This window comes from Taudactylus pleione, unplaced genomic scaffold (assembly GCF_031769625.1).
Source record: "Taudactylus pleione unplaced genomic scaffold, aTauple2 ptg000535l, whole genome shotgun sequence".
Lineage (NCBI taxonomy): Eukaryota > Metazoa > Chordata > Amphibia > Anura > Myobatrachidae > Taudactylus > Taudactylus pleione.
The window spans coordinates 3,760,617-3,788,177 of record NW_028284937.1 but is presented as its reverse complement, the minus strand read 5'-3'; the positions used below and the strand labels follow the sequence as shown (position 1 = coordinate 3,788,177).

At 45.1% G+C, this 27,561-nt stretch overlaps 1 protein-coding gene across 2 annotated transcripts; it reads left to right on the top strand.

Annotated features, from left to right (window-relative positions):
* Positions 1–1,005: 1,005 nt before the first annotated feature.
* Positions 1,006–27,561, top strand: LOC148501055 (GTPase KRas-like). Of its 2 annotated transcripts, none has more exons than XM_088450923.1 (5): positions 1,006–1,151; positions 18,428–18,554; positions 22,158–22,336; positions 26,072–26,231; positions 26,910–27,561. In XM_088450923.1, the coding sequence occupies exons 2-5, from the start codon at positions 18,444–18,446 to the stop codon at positions 27,018–27,020; spliced, it is 561 nt and encodes a 186-aa protein (XP_088307049.1). In that variant the 5' UTR covers positions 1,006–1,151; positions 18,428–18,443; the 3' UTR covers positions 27,021–27,561. The 2 variants fall into 2 exon arrangements, with proteins under 2 accessions (XP_088307049.1, XP_088307048.1); XM_088450922.1 differs by having other exon boundaries at positions 1,008–1,151; positions 18,424–18,554.

Below are 27,561 nucleotides of genomic sequence, written 5' to 3'. Positions count from 1 at the left end.
CGCACACAGGTCACAATGTACATGGATATGCACCAAAGAAATACATTGGCCTTTGCTCATGTGCCGGATCAGGTATCAGCGCACGGACTGAGATCACTAGTGCGTATGGATAGATCTGTGGGTGGTATTAGTGACGACTATGCGATTGTATGTGGAACTCTTCTGTCGCGTAGGAGTGTCATCCGAGTGTTGGGTGGTGTGCCAGCCAACTTCCGTGCTCAGCCACAGTGCCGTGCAGACGGAGTTGGGATGTCTGTTTTAGCCGGATCTTTTGCACCCAGCATGGGGTGTACCACCAATGGCAACTGCGGCAGCATAAGAAAAAGCAGTGGGCAGGAGAGGCTTCCACATGCAGTCAGACAACAAAGGCGGATTCACCCATTGGGCAATTTTGCAGTTTGCCACTTGTCCACTTTAGAAGTTTTGATGTATCTCCCTTCAATGTATCTGCTCCCTAAAGGCCCCCATACATCAGCAATTGATTTTTTCAATCGTTTGTGTATAAAAATCTTTCCCCTTTTCAATCGATTGTGGCAATTTTGCAATCTGCAATCGATTGAAAAAGGGAAAGATTTTTATACACAAACGATTGCAAATTGCACAACTGCTGCAATCAATTGCTGATGTATGGGGGCCTTAACTTGATGCACTTCTTTTTAATGCAGATTTCTTGCACTAGGTCACCTGAGTGAGCACCCCCCTAAAGGTTTACAGATGAGATTATTTTACTATGATCATTATGATGCTGATGTGTATGACACTCTCATAATTGCACGTAGACCATCTTGTCCCAGGTCAACTCAGCATATACATGGTGATCCCTCCCTGTCTTGCCCCATTCTGCCGGCCCTGACACACCGAACCTAGTAGCAAAAACAAGACAAGTGAGGGCGGGACTCAAAGACTTCAGAGTGGGCGGGGCTACCAGACATCCATCACACTGTCCCGCCCGCTGATTGGCTTCGGCGAATAGCAGGAAGTAGCCGGTAACGTCAGCGTGTGATTGGGCGCGTCCATGTATTCGGGGCTGTGGGCACTTCCGGTGCGCTGGTGTCGGCTCTCTCTGCGGGAGGATGGGAGTGTGTGAGCGGCTGTGACCCGGGGGGGAGCCTGAGCGAGGACTGGAGGAAGAGAAGCCACAGGCGGACAGGGTAAGAGCCGCATTGAACATTGCTCCCCCGGGTAGTGTGTGCGCTCAGGGCAGAGCCCCCTCTCTCTCCCTGACCCCTCCCCCGGCCATCAGCTGGCATCCCTCTGGGTGACCCGAGCAGCCCCTTGGACACACAGTGACCTCCCATTGCAGCAGTGACTGTGAGGGGCCTATGTGGTATGGGAGTAGCATAGTAATGTCCCAGCTGTAGCTGTGTACACAGCTTGTCCCTGTCCTGCAGTCTGCCGTGTCTGCCCCCGGGTCTGTCCCAGTCTGCCCCTCTGCCGTGTGCTGGCAGCCATTGCCTGACGCTTTCTCCTCTTTAGAGTGTAAGCTCTTTGGGTCAGGGATCTGACTGCAGGGGGTGATGGTGCCCTATGTGTGCAGCTCTGTGGGGGATAACTCCCACCCTGCTCATCCGGGGAGTTTATAAACTGTTTAGCAGTAAGGCCATACTCCGGCTGTTCATTTGTATTTAGTCCCTTTTTAGCACTAGACTATTATTAATCTGATGATGCTGTGATGTGAGTGGAATTCAATTGCTTTAGCACGCCGATCTCCCGTCTGAAGTACCAGGAGTACGCTCGGCACTATTCAATTGATGCCATTTATTGCGCCCAAAGAGGTCGGGTTTAGTCGCATAAAAAAGCTACACCCGACCAAAGTGTGGGTGCGATCACAAAAGGTGCCATTTGGGTGCCCAAACAGGTCACTTTTTGCGCATTTCAGCTCGCCACCCCCGGGGGGTGCGTGCTGAGGTGCTGGCGCCGGCAGCTGATCGCACCCAACCGGAGCAACAGGTAAATAGCTCGGTAGGGTGCAAACAATTGAATTCTGCCCTATGACTGAATGGCAGAATAATTTTTGAAGTATTTAGTAATTGTTATAAATGTGTGTATTGTTAAAGTTTACTACAGTGCTAACATAAATATTGTATGGTGGGAATGATGTATACTGTACATACAACCTGAGAGTGGAAGAGGATAGATGGGTGTCTGAATGGGTTCATGAAGTACAATTTTGTGTGAGTACTGTGATAATATATCTGCAGGTCTGGTCATTTCACAATAATGTTCAATTTAAAAAGCCACTGATAATTTGTGTTTATAACATTATATTTGATCAACCTGACTGTAGGAGGATATTAGTACACCCTACTTTAAAAGTCCTATTCATATGCCCAAGTGATGGCTATGGAGGGGCAGTTACATCTATAGCTTTTTATTTTTATAGTTTCTCATATAATGTAAGGCCTGTATTCTAGTACAGTAAGTTTCCACTATAGCCACTTTCTTGAAGATGAGCATCAGAGACGCGTTAGACCTCCTTTCTGCCAATGTATTTCTTCTGAAAGTTAAACTCATTGGGGACGATTCAATTGGTTTTTTTATTTTAATTAATGGGCGCCCAATGTTGCAGTTAAGTTGTTTTGTGCGTCCTTTAATTATCACGCTCTGCACAGGTAGGTTTAGCCGTGTAAAATGGCTAAACCCACTTAAAGTCTAGGGGAGTTTGGGCGCCCAAATCCAGGACTTATTTCACATTTCTGCTCTCCTTCTTAGGAGGGGTGAGCAGAAATGCTTTTAGGGCGCGAGCAACTACCAGCACATGCAACAATTGAATTGCCACGTTGGGCCCCCGGCACTACCACCCGCCGATGAAAACATTGACTCACCCCCCCATAGGGACACTGGTCTGTTCAGTTATAGACTATTTTCCATCAGGTACCATTTCAGCAGATCATCGGATAAAAAAAACAGGCCAAAAGGTGACAGTATGGTAATACCTGTCCCCTCACTCCATAGAAGTCCCCCAATAACTTGTTGGCTCTGTTTCTATCAGAATATTCACATTGTTTCTTGACAGCTTTGTTTTCCTTTTCATTCACAATTAAAAGTCCTATCGGGTGTGACATTTGTCTGCAAGAGGCCACAGTGCATTAAAGCTGGGTACACCCTAACGGTGTGTGACCCAGCCAACGGTGCAATGTAATGATACATCGCACGCAACGTCCACACTGCGCAATCTTGTGTACGGCGGTGTGATGTGCCGTTATATGCTGCATGTAACAGCACCTGGCTGTTCACCACGTTGTCCCATCTGCTGTGCAGGACTTCAGATTATGTGTACCCAGCTTTAGGGATACACTTGCATTAAAAAGACACTTTTGACATTCTGATCATGTTGACATTACATCAGTGTTGACATGGTCAACACATCAACCCGTTATATATTGACATAACAACCATGCCCACATTCTTATGTTGACCTAATGAATGTAGATAAATGAAGAAAGAAGAAAAGCAAATGGTGGAATAATAAGAATGAAGACAGCAGTGAGAGTCTTGTGGAGGGAGACAAGGCCATAGCAGATCATCTAAATGGTTATTTTTGCTCGGTATTCACTACAGAAGGAGAGGGGAAGGAGCCACAGTTAAGTTGCAAGGATATACATGAGGTATATACAAGTATATTTACAGAGGAAAAGGTCCTAACAGAACTGACAAAACTGAAAGTGGACAAATCAATGGGGCCAGCTGGGATACATCCAAGGATACTAAAAGAGCTTAAATGGGTTACAGGAGTAATTCCAGAGGACTGGAAAAGAGCAAATGTAATCCCACTGCACAAAAGTAGAAGAAAGGAAAAGGCAAGTAACTACCGACCAGTGAGCCTTACATCAGTAGTTGGGAAAGTTAGGAATCACTATTAAAAGAAAGGCTTGTGGAACATCTGAAATCCAACAATTTACAGGAACCCAATCATCATGGATTTACTAGGGGAGATCATGCTAAACAAATCTTATTGACTTTTTTTATTTATTTTTTGACTGGGTGACCAAGGGGGGGGGGGGGGGGGCGTAGATGTAGCTTATCTAGACTTTAGTAAGGCTCTTGACACTGTCCCACATCGCAGACTGATGAATAAACTTGGGACTTGATTGTAAGATAGTTAAATGGATAAGAACTTGGTTGCAGTCTAGGAAACAGAGAGTTGTAGTAAATGGAGGGAATTGTAACAAGAGGTGTACCCCAAGGGTCTGTACTTGGACCAGTGCTTTTTAATATATTAGTTGGTGACATTGCAAATGGTATTAAGGGGAAAGTATGCCTTTTGCAGATGACACAAAAATATGCAACAGGGTAGACACACCTGGAGGGGTAAGACAAATTATGTAGGATCTAGCTAGACTAGAGGAATGGTCAAGAACATGGCAACTACAGTTTAATGCTAAAAAATGCAAAATTCTGCACTTGAGTCTCAAGAATCCAAAGGCTAAATATAGTATTGAGGGCACTTAGCGTTCCCACTAGGCTGTTTTAGAGGGGCGCGGCACCCTACCCTCCTTCTGTAGGGCAAAAAGCGCCCTGCCCTCACAGCCTGTGGGTGCCATCTTCACCTGCGGGTCGCAGTGTCCCACAGGTGGAGAAATGTGCGGTGACCCTGCCACCGCTTGAGAATAGATGGCGGGCACATGCGCCCGGCATCTATTCTCCCTGTCTGCAGCGCTAGGGGGCTGCCCGGTGTGTCTTTAAGTGCTGGGCACGCCCCAAGAGTGATGAAAAGGGGGTGCGTCATATAGACATGCCCACTTTTCGGGCGGGCGCACAAAAGTGCCCTCTCTAGCTCCGGCGCCCTGCCTGCCGCCAGAGCTAGAGTGAACACTAGGCACTGTAATGGAAATTAGAGAGGAGGAAAGGGATCTAGGAGTCACTATTTCAGGTGATTTAAAGGCAGGTAAGCATTGTAACAAAGCAATGAGAAAGGCAAGTCAGATGCTTGGGTGCATAGGGAGAGGAATCTGTAGCAGGAAGAAAGATGTTATAATGCCCCTGTATAGGTCATTGGTACGGCCTCATCTAGAATACTGTGTTCATTTCTGGAGGCCACATCTTAGAATAATATAAATACATTAGAGACTGTACAAAGAAGGGCAACTAAAATGGTGCATGGTCTACATCATAAAACTTATCAGGAAAGACTAAGAGATCTCAATATGCATAGTCTGGAACAGAGAAGGGAAAGGGGGGACATGATAGAAACTTTTAAATATATCATGGGTTTTAACAAGGTGCAGGAGGGAGACATTCTTCAAAAGAAGAGAAGTATTAGAACACGAGGACATGCACTGAGATGGGAGGGAGTTAGATTCAAAGGAAATATTACTTCACAGAAAAGGTAGTAGATAAGTGGAATAGCCTCCCATCAGAGGTGGTAGAGGCTAAGACAGTAGAGCAGTTTAAACATGCTTGGGATATGCATAAGAATATCCTTATAGAGAACTGAGGATCACATAGGGTTGAAGTTACCAAAAGGTAAAAAAGGGCAGACTAGATGGGCCAAGTGGTTCTTATCTCTTGATAAATTCTATGTTTCTATAATATACTGAACCTTGCACATACAGTGAAAGTTCTTATGCTGTATTTTATGCCTGTACATCAGAATTATCCCCACCCGCTAACACCTTATCATTGAGGCTCACACGGCCTGGTTCAGCATTGCACGTATGTGCAATGCTGAACGCGCATTCTCGGGAATCTGCGCATGCACAGCACCTGTTCTGCGAATGTGCCAAGCAACAGCATCGATCACTATGATGGCATCTTCCATTTTCAGCTATCACTTAAGATAGCAAGAATGTGGGAACAGCATGGCATGTTGACTTTATACTACATTCTGTAGATTACTATTGCTCCGAGCTATGCCAGATACTCTCCAGCTTTCTTGAAGCTCCTCTAGACCTATATTGGCTTTTCCATATTGTCCTGTAAATGCTATAATGACTGCCATGTAATGGCTCGTAGTAATAATCTCGTAAATTCTGCTGATAGTTTACTTCCGTGTTTGTTAGAAATAAGCAGTTACCAGTATGCCTGATGATACATATACAGATGTGTCCTCATACACCTAGTGTCTATACGCGGCCATACGGCGCGAGACACCTGGCGCGACAGAGACAATCTGAGAGGAATATTTTCTAAACATTTTGGGTCTTATTGCAGATGCTGCAAGACACCACTAAGTTTACGAGAGATGCTGGGCTGTGACTCTAACCACACAGGAATTGGTTTTAAACACGTACAAAGTCGAAAATTGAGCACAACGGAACTTTGCGTGAGAACATGCCGCAGCTGCTGCATAAGAGCCCTTCTTAGTGTAGTACTTGTGTTGCACATGTCAAGGTTAGAGATATTAGTTGGTAAGATAACATAAGGTATTGGTAGTTGACTTGTTGAATGGATTACATATGGACCAGTTTAAAGATCTGACTGACTTTTTAGAAATGGACAGACGATTGGATGAGTACTCATCGATGCGAGAGGTCAACAAAGGTTATTCTGTTTGCTGTGAACCAACAGAAGGTCAACTTTGACACTAGTTGCAGAAAATTTGAATGAGGGTGATGGGAGTAATGTGTCACAACAGAGTCCATCGAACACTACTGCATAAGAGTCCGCGTAGTTGCAGGCCAGTCAGAATGCCCATACTAATTCCTGTCCACTGTCAAAAGTAACGACAGTGGGCACACGAGTGCCAGAACTGGGACCTTGAATCAATAAAAGGAGGCCGCCTAGTCTTATCTTATCGTCTGTTGGGGGTAGAAAACAAGCCAATGGAGGGGGTTATAGTATTCGAAGGGCGCCGGACCTAGAAAGGAGCACTCAGTACAAGCCCGCAAAGGGGTGTGGCTACAAGAAAAGCGGACATGACTTTAAGACACACCCCTTTTCATCACTCTTTGTTGGCTTGCTCGGCACTTACGGACATGCTGGGCTGCCCCCAGCCCTCCGCTCTATGTGAATAGATGCCGTGCGCATGTCATCAATTTACCAGCGGTGTTTGCTGCACCGCTGTTTTTTCCGCCTGCGGGACACTGCGGCCCACAGGTGGGGACGGCACCCGCCATGATGATTTAGCGGGGCGCCGCCAAAAGAGCAGGGTGCATTCTGCCCTTTTGAAATTGGGCAGGGCACAGTGCCCCGCTTAAACAGCCTAGCGGGAATGTGAAATTTGGTATTATGGGCAATGTTTTGCTGGAAAACCCTGGGTCCAGTATCATGTGGATGTTAATATTACTCCCTCCCTAAACATAGTTGCGGACCAGGTACAGCTTTTCATGACAACGGTATTCTCCAATGGAGGTGGCAACTTTCAGCAGTATAATGTGCTCTGCATGATTTGTTTCATTATGGTTTGAGGAACGTGATGAGTTTAATGGTGCCTACACACATGGCGATATTTTACTTGATCTGGCCGATCCCGAAGCATCGGAACGACAGTTTGTGTAAAATATGCCCAAATCGTGAGTCCCCCTACTCACAATCACGACGCGATGTGCGTCCCAGTAGATCTGTCATGCTGTAGGGCAGATCTGACAATCTCAAGTCACGATGCACTGGATAGTTTAGGAGGCACGATAGATCGTGTGTCAAATTGGCAGCTTTTTCAGACCAAAACGTGCCCACGACTTCCGGGGAGAGTTCAGGGGGAAATCGTACACATCGTGGGATTGTGAGCACATCGCTATGTGTGTAGGCACCTTAAGTTGTTGCTTTTACCATCAGATTCACTAGATATCAATCCAGTCGTGCATCTGTGGTATGTGTTGGAACAACAAGTCCTGATCCGTGGCTGCTCCACCTGGCAACTAACAGCAGTTAAACTTCTGATAACTGGTACTTCTGAAGTCTTGTCTTGTAGAGTATATGCCTAGATGGGTAAGAGCTGTTTTACAGGCGCGGTGTAGACCTATGATTATAATGTTTCGGCTCAAAAGTGTATATACCATGACCAAGGTGATCAACTTGATTCTAAGGAACTGCGTTCATAGCGTTAAACCCAAAATGGAATAATAATCTCTCCCTGCCATGTGACTGATGAAAAACAAGATATAATGGATTATGTAAGATGCCACAGTTCTCCATGGCAGCAGACAGTGGCGAAAACGAGACATTAATAAGAGAGGAACATACAACAGTGATCACAAATATGCGCTATAGCGCACATTTTACCCAAAAATGAGGACCGGGGGCTAATGGTCCCCACACACTGTACGATTTGCAAGCGATCCAATCTCGTTTGTGGTTTCCCTTGAACTCCCTACTACTCCCAGACAAATGATATTGTGCCTACACATGGAACCATTGTACAAACGATCAAACCATATATATCAGTCGTTAACGATATATATCATTAGTAGCAACATCTTCATGATGCTAGAATTTAAATTATGGGAGGAAAAGTGGCAACATATCGTCCATCTCATCGTGCATACACACGGAACGATATGTACCAAATCGTGAAAGATAGGTCGATATCTTTCTCCAGGTTCAATTGACCAGCGACCACGTGCAACTGTATCGTTATCCTGTACAATAGAGGTTTAAAGGGAAAGGAGGTGAGTGTGCAAACAAGCAGCTGGTGCAAATGGTGTCCAAGAGGTACCCGCCGCCCTCCAGATATAAACAATGTAAAGAAAAGACAAACACCCCAGTTCCAGCGCTATGAAATACTTATGGTAATTAATAGGAGCTGTGTCCTGCAGTATCCAACAGTTTTAAATGTTTGTCCTTTTTCAACAGGCCAAAATTTCATGTAAAAAAGAGAAAGGTATATAGTGCAATACCATTTAATCACATAAGAAAAAATTCACATAAAAAACACAATATTAAAATGATGATGAGTGCAAAAATGGTCTACAAATGAGACTATTTAGGATCCCCAAACAGCTGGAGGACAACAATTACCAGATCATAGAAGAAAAATAGCAGGAAACAGGTCTTTTTCGTGCATCTCAAACACCGAAGTCCTGTATACGATATCAGGAAAAGGTTCACCGTCAGCGTCCCTTGTAGATCTATAACGAGTCGTCAGGTTGGGTCCCAAAAGAGCAAGCAAACTAATGCGTTTCAACCCGTATCTGGGGTCTTTTTCAAGGTTCAAATCAGATTTTTTTCTTCTATGATCTGGTAATTGTTGTCCTCCAGCTGTTTGGGGATCCTAAATAGTCTCATTTGTAGACCATTTTTGCACTCATCATCATTTTAATATTGTGTTTTTTATGTGAATTTTTTCTTGTGATTAAATGGTATTGCACTATATACCTTTATCTTTTTTACATGAAATTTTGGCCTGTTGAAAAAGGACAAACATTTAAAACTGTTGGATACTGCAGGACACAGCTCCTATTAATTACCATAAGTATTTCATAGCGCTGGAACTGGGGTGTTTGTCTTTTCTTTACATTGTTGGTATCGTTATCCTGCCCACACACGGCAATTTTTAAAAGATTTGTCATTCCAATCGGTTGAAAACGGCCAAATCATTTACAAAATCGCACCGTGTGTGGGGGCCTTTACTTTTGCAGAATGGGTGGGTCCCCTGGGACGCACTCCACTACGGACAATCCCCTGGCTCCTGATTAAATGATTGATGTCTGCCTAGCCCGGGGAGGACTATAAATAGTGGAGGTGGAGCCAGCCCTTTAGCGCCTTTCCTTGATGCTGCAGCAACCGGCACTATTGGTACAGGTGGAGGATGCTGGCTGCACCCCTTGAAGCGCGTGGGGGTTGGTTTGGTGCAGTAGCAGGTCGCGGTGCTGTGGGTTAATGGGTGACTATATCGTGCTGTGACTGTGGAGGGTGGCGGGGCTGAGGTTAACTTCCTGCGGTAACTCCTGCTGCTAACAGTGAAGTGGCGAGTGTCCAAAAGGGGGGGTACGTTTGCCAAACAATGGAGGTGGTGGCGGGGGGGGAGGCAGCTGTCTATCTATCCTTACTTCCTCCCTAGTCCCAGCACTGCCTTCCCCTAACCACCTCCTTGCCACCAGTACTGTTACCAACTCTTGCCCCCTCCCTACCCCCAGTACTGCCTGCCCCTAACTCCCTCCTTGCCCCCAGTACTGCGCCAGCTGCTATCTACCCCTACCCCTTCCCTACCACCAGCACTGCCTGCCCATAGCCCCCTCCTTGCTCCCCAGCATTATCGCTACTGCTGTCTGCACTTAACCCCTCCCTACCCTAAGCACTGCCTTACATCCCTCTACCCCAAGTGCTACCCCAACATCTCCCTGCCTTAGCTCTACCCCAACTGCTGCCTGTCCTCACCCCCCATAATGTGTAATGGGATCCAGAAACGGTGGAGTAGGACCCAATTTTTTTTTTTTTAAACGAGGGGTCCCTCAGCGAGATCACTGATACAAGGTAGACAAAATAAATGTAGACCGAAAGATCAAGTGTAGGGAGGCTCCTGCAAATGAGAGCTTGCGTTATAAAGAGGTGCAAATGTGGCACAGTCTGGAGATTGGGACAGTTTTGTGGGTCTATTGGTATTGTAGGTAGGAAAGAGGTGTGGCACAAGTGAGAGGAAGATAAGCGGGAGAGTGTTCTGAGATGTATGAAGGAGTTGTGGTGTTCAGGTTCTTCTAGGTAAAAGAACAATTTGATTTAGTTTCTGGCAGGCACTGGGAGATGTTCTGTCTATAGATTAGTAGTGAAAGTGGGAAATACAATGGATATGGATGTTATCTGGGATTGTTTTGAAGGTAGAGAGGTCAGGGCTTGGGGAACCTAGGGTTTTTAGTTACTAAAGCCACCTCTTCCCAGGATGTTTAAGCCAGACCTTTAAAAGGTGTTTCTTCTATGGGGTCCACAGCCATTACGTTGGGTATGAATCCCGCTCACCAAACAGTTAATACAAATGAGCTCTCTGCTCCCAGGATGCACCGGGTTTCCTCCTCATATACCCCACCTCCTGCCTCAGGTAGCCAGTTCTTCCTGTTTGGTGTGTTCACCACATAGACAGTGGCACTGCTGGAGCAGTCCTGCAGGCGAGTACAAAAAAAAAAAGTTTTACTCTCTATCTCAGTGGGTGGTCTGAGCTGTCCTGGAAGCAGCCTCGCGCCTGATTGGAGGCGCACCGGCCACGCGCTGCAACTACCTCCTCTGGCGCTGCACCGCTTGCCTCGGCAGGGGATTCGGCAATGGCTTTCTGGCCCTGGACCGCAACCGGCTCAAGGGGATGGCAGGTAAGCAGGTGGTCGCGGTGGCCACTGACGCCGGGACCACGTGGCGGTCCAGCCTCCGGCGGTGAGACAGGCCGGAGGCGCGCTGCAGTCAGGAGGCATACGGCTTGTTCTCCTAGCCTAGACCGCCGGGGCTTGTGGCGGCGGCCAGGTCAGTTTACTGGGCAGGTCCAAGCAGCATAGGGGAGGTACGCTTCCCTGGCGGCCCCTCCCCCAATCCACACGCTAGTTCAGTCCTCTGGCACAGTTGATTGTGGATTGTTCCTCCCAGCCTCCATATAGGGCAGCCAGAGTGTATGTCAGTTGCTCTCTGAACGCTGCTCCTACAAGAGGGACGCTGGGCAGTCTCCCTGTATACCTTGCCTACTGCTGGTCTAGGTTTTTACAGGGCTCTATCCTACCTAAGCTGAGGCTGATTATGGTAGTGAGAGCTTATATGCATATGGCTCGCAGAGTATTTATACATGACATGTGATTGTTTATGGATACTGTTTCTTCTGTAAAAGAACTGTAATTCCTGTATACTGTCACTGTCTCTCCCCTTCCCTTGCTACAGGTGTGTGGGTTGAGAGTAGAAAGCAGCACATATACACTCAGAACCAGTGGCATAGTGTTATGTCTAAGGAGTCTGAGGGTCAGGTGACGGGAGCCCCGTAGCTGATATCCTGTGTAGCCTGCAAGGCAGGATTGTCCCCACAGGACTTTCTACAAAATGGGCTTTGTGGGAACTGTTTCAGACAGCCACCACACCAATTAAGTTTGCCTGTTTCAGGCCCTGAGCCTCCTTGGGCATCATTTTCTCAGGTTATGGCTCAGGTGGCGCAACGGCTGGCTGCCCTGGTACCACCGGTTTCGCTCAGCAGATGCATCCTATCCCCATGATGTGGCCGCCTTGGATGCACCCTGGTGCTTGTAAGGTTATGGCATCATCCTCGGGGGTTTTTCAGCCTCAGGCTGTCAAGCCAAAGCAGCCTAAATCTAGGCGCCATGTACCGCCTTACATGGGTGAGTACTCGAGAAACAGGCACAGGACTTTTCGCAGGAGTCTAGCTCCGAGGAGGGTGATGATCATTTCCCAGTAGCCGATGTCCCTTTTCTGATAAGGGCTGTAAAATCGGTGTTAAATATCGAGGAAGGGGATCTTCCGCTTAGGAAAGCCCCCCTGTTCAAGCGCCAAAAAGTGCTTAAGGCAGAATTCCCAAAGTCTGAACATTTATCCGAACTTATGGAGGAAGCCTGGGTCCGTCCGGATAAAATAAGCCATTCTTCTAAAAGAATGGCGCTTCTATATCCTTTTCCAGCAGAGGACTGTGCCAAGTGGGAGAATCCACCATCAGTTGATGTGCATGTGGTACAGCTGATTAAACGTACCACTTTGCTAATCCCAGCAGTTTCGCTGAAGGAAACCACGGATAGGAGACTGGAGTCTTGTCTCAAATCAATTTTTTTGCTGGCAGGAACGGCCACCTGCCCAGCTATGGCCACTGCCTGGGTAGCAAGAGCTATTGAGGAGTGGGGCAAAACTCTAACGGAGTCTTTACCAGATGCCTCTAAGGAGCAACTGGATATGATCTCCTTTATTAGAGAAGGGGCCTCTTATTTGGGTGATGCCGCCTTGGATGCAGGGATCCTTTCCTCTAAAGTTTCAGCTGAGTCTGTGGTGGCACGTAGGATCCTCTGGTTGAAGGATTGGAGGGCAGATGTCGGGTCCAAAAAGGCCCTAGAAATCCTTCCATTCACAGGAGGTGTGCTCTTTGGTCCAGAACTGGACAAAATTGTATCCTCCATGGCAGCCTCAAAGACGGCAGGTTTACCATCAGCAACCTCGTCTAAATTGAGGAGGGCGTCCTTTCGGGGGTTTTGGCCGCAGGGCAAGGCCAAAGGTCAGCCCTCAGCGAGACTTCCACCAAGAAAGGCAGGACCCAGGAAGCCCTGGCAGAACAAACGTCCAGGATAAACCAGTGGCCTGATGGGACAGGCCTCCCCCTGGGGGATCCCAGGGTGGGGGGCCGACTGCTTCAGTTCTCAGAGCCCTGGCATCTCACGACGGAGGATGCCTGGGTTCGGGGAGTTGTTTCCCAAGGGTACGCCCTGACGTTTTGGAGGACTCCTACTCAAAGGTTCTTTTGTGTAAACCTGCAGGTGGGTTCAGAAAGAGCTTTGGCCCTTCAGAAGGCTATTCTTGCCTTACTAGCATCAGAAGTAGTTATTCCGGTGCTAGAGAACCAGTTCCGAGAGGGGTTTTACTCCAATCTGTTCTTGGTTCTGAAACCGAATGGGTCATACCGGCCTATTCTAAATCTGAGAGAGCTCAACAAATTTGTTCGAGCCCTCAGGATGGAAACATTGCGATCGATTGTGTTGGCAATGAAACAGGGGGACTATATGGTGTCTCTAGACATACAAGATGCCTACCTTCACCTCCCAATTACACAGGCTCATCAAAAATGTCTTCATTTTGCGGTAGGGGAGGAACATTTTCAGTTCCAGGCCCTGCCGTTTGGCCTGTCCACAGCCCCTCGGGTATTCACCAAGGTGATGGCATGCCTCAGGTGCCAGGTGTCAGGATTTTGCCTTACTTGGACGACCTCCTGTTGCTGGGGCAGTCCCCACAGCAGTTACAGGATCATTTGAGGCTGACAGTATCATGTCTGTACAGTCACGGCTGGATCATAAACTGGCAAAAGTCGTCACCCTGTCCGGTACAACAGATGTGTCATTTGGGAGCGAGATTGGACTCCGTGGTGCAGAGAATATATCTGCCGAAGGAGAAGATCCTTGCTCTACAATCACGAATACGCAGGTTGCTTCGCAACAGGCAAATATCCGTTCTAGTAGCCATGCAGGTCCTGGGGTCGATGGTGGCCACCTTCAGGATGGTGGAATACGCTCAATTCCACTCCAGACCATTGCAGCAATTCATTCTGTCTCGCTGGAACAAGGATCATCGCACGATCAGGTCCCAGCTGCTGCATCTCTCTCCAGAGGTACAGTTGTCCCTGATCTGGTGGTTGCAGACAGGCAGGGTTGCCCCTTTTGGGTGTCGGATTGGACATTAGTCAAAACCGACGCCAGTCTTCAGGGTTTGGGGGGCGATGACTGGGTCACACACTTTCCAAGGAAAGTGGTCAGTGACGGAAAGCCGGCTACCGATAAATATCCTGGAACTAAGAGCTATATTCAAAGCTTTAGTGCAGGCTCAGGAAATCTTAAAGGGCAGGTCGGTGCAGATACAGTCAGACAATCGCACCGCGGTCGCCTACCTAAATCATCAAGGGGGCACGAGGAGTCGGGCCGCCTTGGCAGAGGTATCAAGAATCCTGGTATGGGCAGAGACTCATCTGCCCACGATATCTGCCGTGTTCATTGCAGGAATCCTGAATTGGGAGGCCGATTTTCTCAGTCGGCAACAGATAAATGCAGGGGAATGGGCCCTACATCCACAGGTTTTTCGGAACCTTGTGGACAGGTGGGGTCTACTAGAAATAGATCTGATGGCATCAAGAAGGAACAACAAGGTTCCCAGGTACGGATCCTGGACAAGAGATCCGAGTTTGTAGACGCACTGACAGTAAAGTGGCGTTACAAGCTGGTATATCTGGTTCCCCCGTCTGCTCTTCTGCCCAGAGTGGTCAGAAAGATCAAACAAGAGGGCAGCACCGTCATACTAATAGCTCCGGCGTGGCCGAGACGGCACTGGTTCACAGATCTACGGTCTCTCTCCATAGACACTCCATGACCTCTGCCATTGAGACCGGATCTGTTGCTACAGGGTCCCTGCTGGTACCCGGATCTTCATCTGCTATCTTTAACGTCATGGCTCTTGAGGCCTCCGTCTTGAGGGAAAAGGGGTTTTCCGAGTCTGTTATGCGGACGATGCTGAAGGCACGGAAACCATCCTCAGCCCGTATATATTATAGGGTTTGGCATACTTTCTTTCAGTGGTGTGAACTGAAAGGGTATGATCCACATAAATTCCTGATATCCAGAGTGCTGGATTTTCTTCAAAGCGGTCTGGAAAAAGGGCTACGCCTGGCCTCTTTAAGGGTACAGGTGTCAGCTCTTTCAGTCTGGTTCCAACATAAAATTGCTCTGAGACCGGATATAAAGACCTTTTTTCAGGGGGTGTTGAGGATTCAGCCTCCCTTCATTTCCCCGGTTGTTCCGTGGGACTAGTTCTGAAGGTTTTACAGGCTCCTCCGTTCGAGCCTTTAAATTCAATAAACATCATGTGGCTAACAGCAAAGACTGTATTCCTCCTTGCTATGGCATCCGCACGTAGAGTGTCGGATTTAGCTGCGCTTTCCTTCCGGGAGCCGTTCTTGATATTTCATCAAGATAAAGCAGTACTACGTACTAGGGAGGGTTACCTTCCGAAAGTGGTGTCTAAATTTCATATTAATGAAGAAATAGTAGTTCCAGCATTTCAGGGCACAAGTCTCTCACACGGTGAGGCTTCCCTGGATTTGGTCCGTGCGTTGAGAATTTATGTTAAACGCACGAGCAAATGGAGGAAGTCCGATTCACTTTTTGTGCTTTATGGTTGTCATAAGCGTGGCTGGCCAGCCAATAAACAGACACTGGCCAGGTGGATTTGCATGGCAATTTCATTGGCTTATACACAGGCTGGTATGCGTGTGCCGGATTCAGTGACGGCACATTCTACTAGGGCAGTAGGTCCATCATTGGCGGCCCGCGGGGGGCTTCTGCTAAGCAATTATGTAAAGCAGCCACATGGTCATCCATCCATACCTTTGTCAAATTTTATGCCTTTGACACTTTTGCTTCTCAGGATGCCTCCTTCGGGCGTAGGATTCTCCTCTCTTCCGAGAGTCAGGAGCGTCCCCGCCCATAAGGTTAGTGCTTTGGGATATCCCCAACGTAATGGCTATGGACCCCGAAGAAGAAAATAAGAGTTATGGTATAACATACCTTTTTTTTTTTTTTTTTTCGGGGTCCACAGGACACCCACCCAGACGCACCTGTAGTTCTGGGGGAGGTTTTCCGTAGTTTCTTCTCTTGAGAGTCTGGACTCGTAAGTATGGGTCTTTTCTTTCTTACCCTTTATTTGTCTCTGCCTGCTTGAGCTTGGTAACGAACCGGCTACTTGAGGCAGGAGGTGGGGTATATGAGGAGGAAACCCGGTGCATCCTGGGAGCAGAGAGCTTGTTTGTATTAACTGTTTGGTGACCGGGATTCATACCCCAACGTAATGGCTGTGGACCCCATGGACCTCGAAGAAAAAGAGTTAACAAAGGTATGTTATACCATAACTCTTATTTTTGCTATTAAAACTTTGCCCTTATAACACACCGGACAGCAGTGGACGCTCAATAAATATTCTTCTAGGTGTGAGGAATAAAGCGCCAAATCTGCCAGATTGTGGTATTGTTGGCAGGAATTTGAAGGGAGGTAGTAATTAATTTTTAGACTTAATGGGCGCAATTCAATTGTTTAGCGTGCCCGATCTCCCGTCTAAAGTGACAGAAGATCACAGGGCGTGTTGATTGCGCCCAAAGAGGTCAGGTTTAGCCGACCAAAGTGCTGGGCGCGATCACGAAGTGCCATTTGGGCGCCCAAACGGGTTCCTTTTTGTGCATTTCAGCACGGGACGCCTGGGAGGTGCGAGCTGAAATATTGGCACCAGCAGTTGTTCGTGAGGAGGGGCCAAAACAATTGAATTGCACCCAATATGTATAAAAAGATACAAATCCAGCATTTTAAAAGTCATCCATAAGGTTGTAGAAAAACCATGCAAAGCTACAGACCGTGTACATTTTTGTGATAGACTTTAACATGTATTTGATCTAATACTGTTCTATGTTATTGTGGCTACCGGCATGTGAACAGTTGTGCGTTAGCTGTCAAGTCACATTGGTCCAGTCATGAACTAACTTGCTCTATAGACTCTGGGGGCTGCCATTTGCTCACCACTATTGGAATTGTTAACAAGTCCTGTACCTCTTACCACCGTCTACCACTATCATTGGTCACTCCATTCAGCCCACCAATGGGACAACTAGTCTCTGCCAAAGTGTAGTGAGTGATATATCACTGTCCTGTAACTGTATGATCATGTTGGCCATAAAAACTTCCATACCAACTGCCATGTAATGTGGCTAAATCCTATATTACAGAAAGATCATAGTATTATAACGGTTATAAACATGCCGAAGCTCTTCTGTAAATAACTGTAAAAGCCTTGTATACATCATAGATACTACAAAGCATCCAAACAGTAATGGTTTGGAACAGTCGATAAGTTTACCAATACGTGCGATCTAACAGAGAGAGAAAAGGTGTTTATAACAGACATTAATATGAATAGAACATATTGCTTTGTAATAACTTATCATTTTGTGTCTCACCAACTAGAACTCCTGTTTTTTATATATAATGTACAATTTCCGGTCAGGTGCTGAGGCTGCATCCGAGTGTTGCTTTGATCAGTATTTGCAAACTAGAATATTGTGGTGATCTGGCCTGTTGGCAGTGCAGCGCCAAACCAATGGTGTCTCCCTTTTACATCTTTGGTTTCAGTGACTATACATTAAACATGGCTAACAGCTCATATTTTCAGGATTTCTGTCTGGAAACAGTCTACTTGGCTGGGTCAGTAATTATCCTGTTTCCATGGACACAAACCCTGAAAACATGCGCTGATGACCGGATTTGGGAAAATGCTGCTTTAGCACATATTGGGCGTGATTCAGAGGCAAAGCAGGTATTCATGGAGTTGAGCGTTTTTTAATATATACTTTTTTTTTTTCTACTGTGCATGCATCTAAGTTTCTATAAGCGCACTGTGCATGCGTCCCGATAGTGCACAGTCGCCATACCAATTGAGACGCACTGTGTCAGAAGTTTATAGGAGATGTATTGGGAATTCCTGGCAGGTGGCTATTCAGATGCATAGAGATGTTGCGTGTTATTGAGTGTCATAGATGTAGTTGTGTACACAGGCTCTTATTTGTTCACATTGGAGGCCATATTCTGACGGAGAACCTGCACCTAGTATGTGGCTGGTGCAACCGATAGTTGCGCCTAAAGACGCACCGAGCAGGATTGCCACTTCTAAAGATGCTCAAACTGGGTGTATCAGTCCTTGCACAGTCAGATGCATGACTAGCAATATTTGCATAATGAGCACCTGGCAAAAGACATGAACGCTGCTGTGTCCGACTCCAAATCGGCTCTATTGAATCTACTTGCTAACCGGAGAGCTCATCATGTTCCTTTTTCTTCCAAGGCAGGATCTGTGCAAGTGAAATGACTGAATATAAACTTGTTGTGGTCGGTGCTGGAGGCGTGGGCAAGAGCGCTCTGACCATCCAGCTCATACAGAACCACTTTGTCGATGAGTATGACCCCACTATTGAGGTGAGTAGAGGCATCATTTGGTATAGTGGCTATTGATCCGATCTGAAAGCATGTTAGGTGTAGTAGTGCTAATGGCTTATGGTTCTGCTTTTGATCTTTATTGCTTGATAAGCCGCCTCCAAAGGTCAAAAAACAATATATACTTTGAGTCGTAGGTCCGGCGGAGCACTCTGACACTTTATGTACACTCTTAAATGCCCTTTCGTTTCACCTGTGGCCTCATGTGTCTAGATGCAGTGTGTTGGCTGAAAAGATGCTTGTGGTGGTGTCAGAAAGGGTATACCTTTTTATAGTCACGTTATACAGCAGTCTGCTTTTGTTTTATCCTGTCATTAATGTTTTATCTGGGCTCTGATATAACTAATATGCTGATGTTAAAGTTATAGAAACTGGATACACAAATATACTCATGTAGACGTTTCTTCATTCTAACCTGGATTGCTAGACTAGTCCTGGTGACTGGAATAAGGCAGAAGTTGCCATAAATTGATGAGTAGAGCAGAGCGCAGATATGCTCTACTCAGTGGTGGCTAATCTATATAAGGGTGGTGCTGAAATTAATATAGATAGATTGATCAAACTGCACAACCTGGTACAAATATATGTAATGTATGAACCTACAATCATTTCACGACCACTTTTCTATAGATTAGTTACCATACATACCAATAGCACAGTACAGATATTTTAACCTTCCATATACTATACCTGGGATAAAGCTCCATCTCAGACTATATCTGCAGCTACCGTCCAACACCCTGTCGGTGAGCGCAAATCTAAACTCCCACATCTGTTTTCATAAATTGATGACTTGAACCTCCTGAAACTTTGTTAACTCACTACAAGCCAAGGTTCATATGTTCCAACTAGCTGTAAAGCCGCGTTGCCTGGCTCTTATTATATTTCTGTCTCCACCCTCCCTCTTCTTTCGCTCTCACATCGACACTATGTACCCACCTCTCCTCTTCTTTCTCACTCCCTAATGGTGGGTACACACTACACGATATGCTCCCTGAGCGATATCGTCTAGTGTGTACCCGGCAGGCTGTGCTCAATGTCGTTCATGACATTGAGCACAGCCGCTGAACGATATAATTAACGATATCGTTCAGCGCTGGGCTCTCTCCCCCATTCCCTGGCATGCAGCAAACTGACGAGATAGTCAGGTTGGCCTGCATGTCAGCCCGATGAGCGATGATGACGAATGACCCGCGGGAACGCGCGTCGTCATCATCGTTCATCTTTTTGGGGTTAAAAATGGACGATAAAGTAAGTGGACGACTGAACGATAACGATATTGTTATCGTTCAGTCGTCCACTTTATCGCCCAGTGTGTACGCACCATAACTCTTTACTCTTTCTCCCACCTGTCCTTCATCCTTCCCCACCGTCTCTTTATCACAGCTCCCCCTCTCTCCTGTGCACAGCTCCCCCTCTCTCCTGTGCACAGCTCCCCCTCTCTCCTGTGCACAGCTCCCCCTCTCTCCTGTGCACCTGCGACACGTGGGAGGGGTCAGAGTTCAGGCCAATAGACATTCAATTCCACAGTGATGACATTTTTATCTGCAGTCGATTTTATGATCTAAAAATGTAGAATAATTAAATTCTGAATTTGAAAAAAAGTTTCTATATTTAGAAAATATTGTAAAATGCTCACTGGGATTTGTGGTTTTTAGGGAAATTTGTTTTAGAGTTAATTCAATATACTATAAACAAAAAGAAAATGAAACTCCATAATTATTATTCATAGTTTCGTTTTCTTTGTTTTCTATTTTAAACAAGCCCAGGGAGGGAAATGTCCCAGGAGGCAGGTTTTCTTGCCAAAAGGGTAAAATTAATAAATGTAGTACAGATTATCAATGTTCCACCTTCTGTGTCACTATTTCCTTATCGTAATCTTTTTCTCTTACTCTTATCATTGGTCACTCCAGTCACCCCACCAATGAGACAGCTAGCCACGGGTGTTGCCTTCTGCCGCGGAGTAGTGTTTGCTATACCACTGTCCTGTGTCTGCATTGTTGTATCTGTGCTCTTTCCACTGTGGGTTACGTTTGCAATAAAAGTACTGAAATGTATTGTGCCATTACTATAATATAAACTTCCAAACCAACCATCAAATAATGTGGCCAAATCATTTGTTACAGAAAGATCATTGTTTTATTACAGTTACAGGGCTCTATTTACTACAATCTGCATTTTGAATGCAGATTGTAGTGTGATATTACCGGCTGAATTCGCATTGCGAATTCAGGCAATATCAGAGGGATTTACTACAAATCCCTTTCAGGGACAGAGCTTTCGATAAAGCGCTGTCCCTGCAAATCCCCTCCACAGCCTTATCATGGTATTTTCGCAAAAAATACAGTGACAAGTGCCCGAGCAAGCTCCGAGCGGCTGCTGCTAAGCTCCCCCCCCCCCCCCCCCTGATCGCAACCACCTCCCTTAATTACTCTTACCTCCGGTGACCGGAGGGAGGACAACACTGGCCCTGGACTCTGGTGATTTTTTCTTTTTTTTTTACACAGTGCATCAGCATGTGGTCTGTTTAGACCACACACCTGATCACTGGGGCCGGCTCTGGGCTCTGCTCTGCCTGTTAGAACGGAGCAGAAGTCCGATAACTGGGGGAGAGCCTGGATAACGTCACCTCCTGGTATTTTTTCACCATTTTATTTTTAGTAGCTTTGGCCAGATCACATTTCCCATTACAATTATGGGAAATGTGATCTGCTTAGTAATAATAAGTGATAATTAGGGGTTAGAGTAGAATTTTACGAATTCTACTCCAATTGCCCTGTAATAACTATAGGTGATACTAAAATAATGTGAAATGGGTGTGAAAACACCCTTTTTCACTTTATTTTAGTAAAAATAATGTTAATAGAGCCCATAAATTTGTCTGAGCTCTTTTGTTAATGATTGTAAAACGCTTCTATACATCATAGATTTTAAAATGCTAATGTTTTGGAGCCAGTGAATGAGGTTACCAATACATCTAATCTAATAGTGACTATCCCTTTTTAAAAAAGGCACTTATTTCAGACATTTGTTTGAATAGAACATATTGCTTTGTAGAAGTAAATATATGTACACCTAAACTATATAATTGTAATAACGTCTCTTATTTAGAACTCCAATATGTTTGCTAGTAAAATCAGTTTTAAACTAGAAAACAAGGAGGGTGGGTGTTTCATCAGTTAAAACTACAAACTAAAATCCCTAAGTGCAAGTTCTTCTACCATGGCAGCATTCCTACATCCATGTGATATTATGCTGTGTCCCAAAATGACCTGTTTTTAGCCTAACAAATATGGTTACTATAATTCTATCTAGTGATTAATATTATGCGTATAGCTGGTTAGTGATTAATATAATGTGTATAGCTGGCAAGTGATTAATATTATGCGTATAGCTTTATTAAGGACTTTTCATATGGACAGAAGACAAGTTGCTTCTGTTCCATTTCATAGCTGATCTATAGGAAATAGATGTTGCAGAATGATCCCTGCTTGTATACATAAGTCATATCAGGGACTTTCTCAAGTGCCCTTACGTCATGGTATATCACGGTGTCCATTTTGTTCTCCTATTCCACCATTGCAGGACTCTTACAGGAAGCAGGTTGTGATAGATGGTGAAACATGTCTCCTGGACATTCTGGACACTGCAGGTCAAGAGGAGTATAGTGCTATGAGGGATCAGTACATGCGAACTGGAGAGGGATTTCTGTGTGTCTTTGCTATTAATAACACAAAGTCCTTTGAGGATGTCCACCATTACAGGTTAGAGGCATACACCAAGCCTTTGCATTGATTTTCTTTCTTGCGCCTTAAGCAGATCGACATGCTGTGTATATGTTTCGCACCAGTATTTGGAATACGGATGTACAGTATGTATGCAGGGAATAAAAAGGCATTTATTTAATGTTTTTTAAAATTTGCCTGCGTGACATTTGGGTAATTTATAGAAAATAAAAATTATACAGCTATATATTTAGATACAACACCACTAATTTGCAGGCATTAAAAAGAAAAAAGAAATATTGTATAGCGGTTACTTTTTGTCCCCTTTACTTGCCTAGACTTTAGTCACCTCCTAGTTTTGGTGTTCCAGTAACAGTTTAAGACCAGGTTTTTGGTATGATACTCTTGAGACTTTGGTTCATTCCCTAACAAAGTTTTAGCATGTCCTGATGGCAAAACTGTCGCAGGGCATTTTGGAATGTGTAGTCCCACATCAGCTGGAGGGCTGCTTATCGCAGACCCCTGGTGTAGGTAGTACAGATAAGTGGTATCCAACATCAATAGACTGGTGGTGTAATGGTTCCCTATGGACCCAAATGCCTAACGCTGTGGTTCCCAAACTTTTTTGAATCACGGAGCCCTAGAGTATCAGCATTATTTTCATGCACCCCTAATTTGTTTTTGAGATATTCAGAAAAAAATGTAGTACAGTGAAGTCAATTGTGCTGACCTGTCATCCTTGGGTTCAGTTATATAGTGGTGGACAGGTTTGCGCTTCTGTTTCTCCACATATTTACATTACATTGACCATAAATAATTTTGATTTGGTGCTGGACCACCAACCTGAGGCACCCCTGCAAGTGTCCCGAGGCACCCCAGGGTGGGAACCACTGGCCTAACGTGTTCTAATATACTCCAAATGGCTACTTGATAGTAATGTTTTTTTATTTTTTTTAAATCAAGTTGTATTTTATTTAAAATAATAAAGAAAACCAAGATAAATTAATGGTACATGAGCCATCAAGTAAGGAAGAAAATAATAAACGGCATCAGCCAGGATATGATCTAGACCAGGTGCGGGCCAAGGGACTACAGGCATCGCCAGCTGGTATAAAAGGCTAACCAAAGTTATACCCCTTTCAGACTAGCAGCAACATCCTGGGTTATTGCACATGAACGCGCAGCAAACCAAGATATTGCTTAGTCTGAAAGGGGACTTAAAACAAAAAAAAAAAAACCGGGATCTACCTGGGTTGCTGTGCAGTGTAAATGGGCAACCCAGGTCATCCGACCCAGGAACCATTTGCAGCATAGGCACTGCACCGAAGTGGCCAATCCGGGAATAAGCCGCCTGTCTGAAAGGGGTCTCAGCTGAGGCTATTCAAGTCGAAATCCTATTTCATTCGTGCCCCTTTTTAACACAGGTTAAAAAAGAGCGTTGAATGCCGTTAACGCATACAGTCCGAGATAAGTACCTATCAGTTAGCTGGGTCTTTTTCTTCCGTTAACAGCATAGTTATATGGAATCTCTCTTCAGGTCTCATGAGACCCGAAAAGAAATCCCCATTAAGTGGGAGTAATTGAATTGCCCCGGGCTGTAAATTAGCCTGCGGTAAACCGGGGGGATTGCCTTATAGCAGAGAGACGTATAGCGTGGGGTCCTTCTGCCATCATGTAAACCAGCCCCAAACTGGTCTGCCCAGGGCTGGAAATCCTTGGAAAGTGGGGATACCGAGGATTAACCAACCCTGATAGCAGCGGGTGCTGTGTTAACAGGTTAAAGTGAAACATATTATTCTTTACAGTGGGACTACAGGTCCCAGCAAGCCTGACTTGGAGAACCACAAGTGCCAGCAGGCACAGACAGTAAGTGGCCGCTGGCAGCTGTACCCCCACTGTGAAGAAAATATATATTTTTTTAAAAACACACACACCTAATGATTGATCCATTTATTACACATTCATTCGCACTACACACTTCTCTCTGGGGGTGGTCTGTCCTCCTCCAGGTAGACATCCAAGGTCGTCTTAAAATAAAAAAAAAAGGAATTTGCGATTCCCACATAGTTATACTGTATATACAGCATACCGCACCAACTGACTGGACCCATGTGGGTTCCTGCACTATAGCCTTGATCGTGTCTCCCTGCTATAGTGTTAGTCCCCCAGCTGGTTCAGCCTGGTGCTGGTTAATGGAAAATAGAGGGAATCCTATGCCTTTTTTTTTTTTTTTTTTTTTTTTTTTCTTTCTATACACCCCCATGACCAGACCAAACTGAAAGGTCCAGGGCTTGTTATTGATTATGGAGGGGACACTCTGTTGTTTTTATAATTTTTAACTCTTCAATTGCTTTTAACACAGAGAAGCCTGCTTCTCCCAAACTCACCTGCTTCGGACAGGTCTATTGTTTGGGTAACTTATCAGTCTTTCCTTTTTTTTTTTTTTTGGGGGGTATGATTTTTTTGTTAATTTGTAAGATTGATAGATGACTACATGATCCCTGAATTTACTATCAATGTAAAGGTATTGATGTTTTTACTAAATATACCCTATGAGCTTCTATGTATTTGGGGTGCTTCCCCATTGATGGGGACAGACATTCTTATTGACATCCCCAGATGGTACCTTGTACGGCTTCTGACTATCCAGAGGAAATGCTTATGTTCTACAGAAGTGCCTTTTACTTATACATAAATTATACTGTGGCCTTCTTGCCTTGACCTGTTTGGCACAGAGTAGCAGGGAAGGGCATTTGTACAGGATTACAAATGTACTGCATATAGGAGTGCCAATTGTATAATTGTTCCTAAGGTGTGTGTATAAATAGGGTTGAACATCCTCTTTTGTAGTCAATCTTGTTCTCCTGCTCATCCGTATGTCCATGGTTTTGAAATTTAACGAGGATGTAAAAGAACTAGTCACATCAGCACAGAGTATATCAGGGATGTGTGATTTGCTAATGAGGCCAGGGCAGCATGTGATGGCTGATGAACGTCTGCTATAACGTGGAGGGAGCAGGGCCCACAATAGCAGAGGAGTGATGTCAGGCCACCATCACACTAATGCAGGAAGATTGTGGTGCCAATCGCACACCTGTATGAAACGGGGCCTGATTCCAGACAGCCGGTAATGCAGCTGCATTCTATCACGGATCACAGTTGCTAAAATATGCTAATGCCTTCCATAGCACAGCCAAGCTTAGGGGCGGCCACTGCTGCACCTTAGATCCGTACGATGACGTGCAACAGCGGTACCATCGAAGCACATCGGGCAGCCATGCTGCATATGCAGCACTTCTGAGCAGCCGCAAACACTGCAGCTCTCCTGACACGCTGCACAGGAGATACCAATGACTAATTTATGCCCACAAAACGGCGTTTAAACAGTCAGACACGCCTGCGTTCTACTAACCATGGTTCCTGTGTGTGAACGTGCGCAGTTCCGCGTCTCGCATGCCAATTGGCAAACAATCGTTAGTTCTTTGTAAATATTGGCATTGCGTCCGTTTCTGAATCAAGCACCAAATATATACATTGAACTTGTTTTTTTAAATGCTCAATTTACTGATCACCTCTTCTCATACTGATAAGTACCCATGGGGGTGAGGAGTCTTCTGGGATAAAGATGAGCATTTCAGATAAATTCTCCTTTGTTTTTGTCATTTCAAACACAAAATCAATAAGACTTGTATGATTTGAGTAGCTACAAACTAAAGGTTTAGTTTGCCTTTATTTCTTAGTAAATATGGACGGTTTTCCATTTTATTTCTCCAGAGAACAGATCAACAGAGTAAAAGATTCTGACGATGTCCCCATGGTATTAGTTGGCAACAAATGTGACCTTCCATCACGGACAGTGGACACTAAACAAGCACAGGAGCTAGCAAAGAGTTACGGGATTCCATTCATAGAAACCTCTGCCAAAACCAGACAGGTGAGTGCCTGCAGGCTTTCTTATCTGACCCCCTGCAAACCAAGTGTTATGTGAGGGTCGCATTAGTTCTATGGATGGTAGAGACACTGCTGGAATAGGTGCTGGTATGTGTTTAAAAAATATACTGTGCCTCCTTCACAAATTAATTTGGTAGAGGAAGAGTCACCTAGGCGGGTTGGAGTAGTAGCTATACTAAACTTATTTAGTAAGCTTCGAAGAAACTATATTGGATTTATAAATCATATTGGCAAGTAGTTAATTTATAGTGTTGTTTTTTTTAGGAACTTTTTCCTGCTGCAAACTATATAAAAGGCAAGTCATACTATGCCTATAACTTCCCCCTTTTTAAAATGCATATCTAAAGATAGTGTCATTGTATAAAGAGATTGCTGGCCAAAATGAAACCATTACACCTTCTGTGACTTAACACAAGGGGCTTATTTTCCATCGTCCTATGTATGAATTGCTAGGTGGAGAAATCTCTTCCATTGTTTGAGTTGTAAATTCTGATGTTTATAGAAGTGGGAAGGGTTATGTAAGCGAAGATGACTTTCCCATCCTGTTGCTGTATTATCTGGGCGGGGGATTCCAGTACCTTTACTGTACATGGCTAACTGGATTTTCTCTCTTTTCTCTCCCCTCCCCCTTTGTTTCTACTGGAATTTTCTGGACAATCAGGGAGTTGAAGACGCGTTCTACACCCTTGTCCGTGAGATTCGCAAGCACAAAGAGAAGATAAACAATGGGAAAAAGAAGAAATCCTCCAAGAGGAAGTGTGTCATTCTTTAAACCAAGTGCCATCCTTCCAGATCAACACTAGTGACAGCACAAGCTGTGTGCCTGCTCAGAGCAAGCGGGGAGCGTGGACTTTAGTATTGCAGTGGAGTGGGAATAATTGCCATGAAACTCAAGATTTCCTTCAGTAATTTGTTTTTATTATAGGAAATACATAACCCATGTTTGGGAGGGGTGGGGGGTGTCTGTCTGCAGAAAACTTTTTGAAGTCCAAACTCTTGTATAGAAATGAAAAGACAGACCAGGTCCAAATGTGTAACTAAACAGACTATTGCAATATCCTCAGTAACCCCCTCTGCCAAGTATGGGCCTCCCCTAATTATTTCACTTGTCCCTGGGGAGATGCTGATGTGTGAAAGATGCCCTGACTTCTGCCTATGAAATAATTTTAATACACACTGAACCGTTCAGCAGTATTTTAAGTTGGCAAGAAAGAGAAATTCTAGGAATTTTTATAAATGTGATGAAACCATAGTCGTGAATATTGTGTGATAATGGAAAACATGCTAGTAAGAAATAAAAAACTTTAAATAAC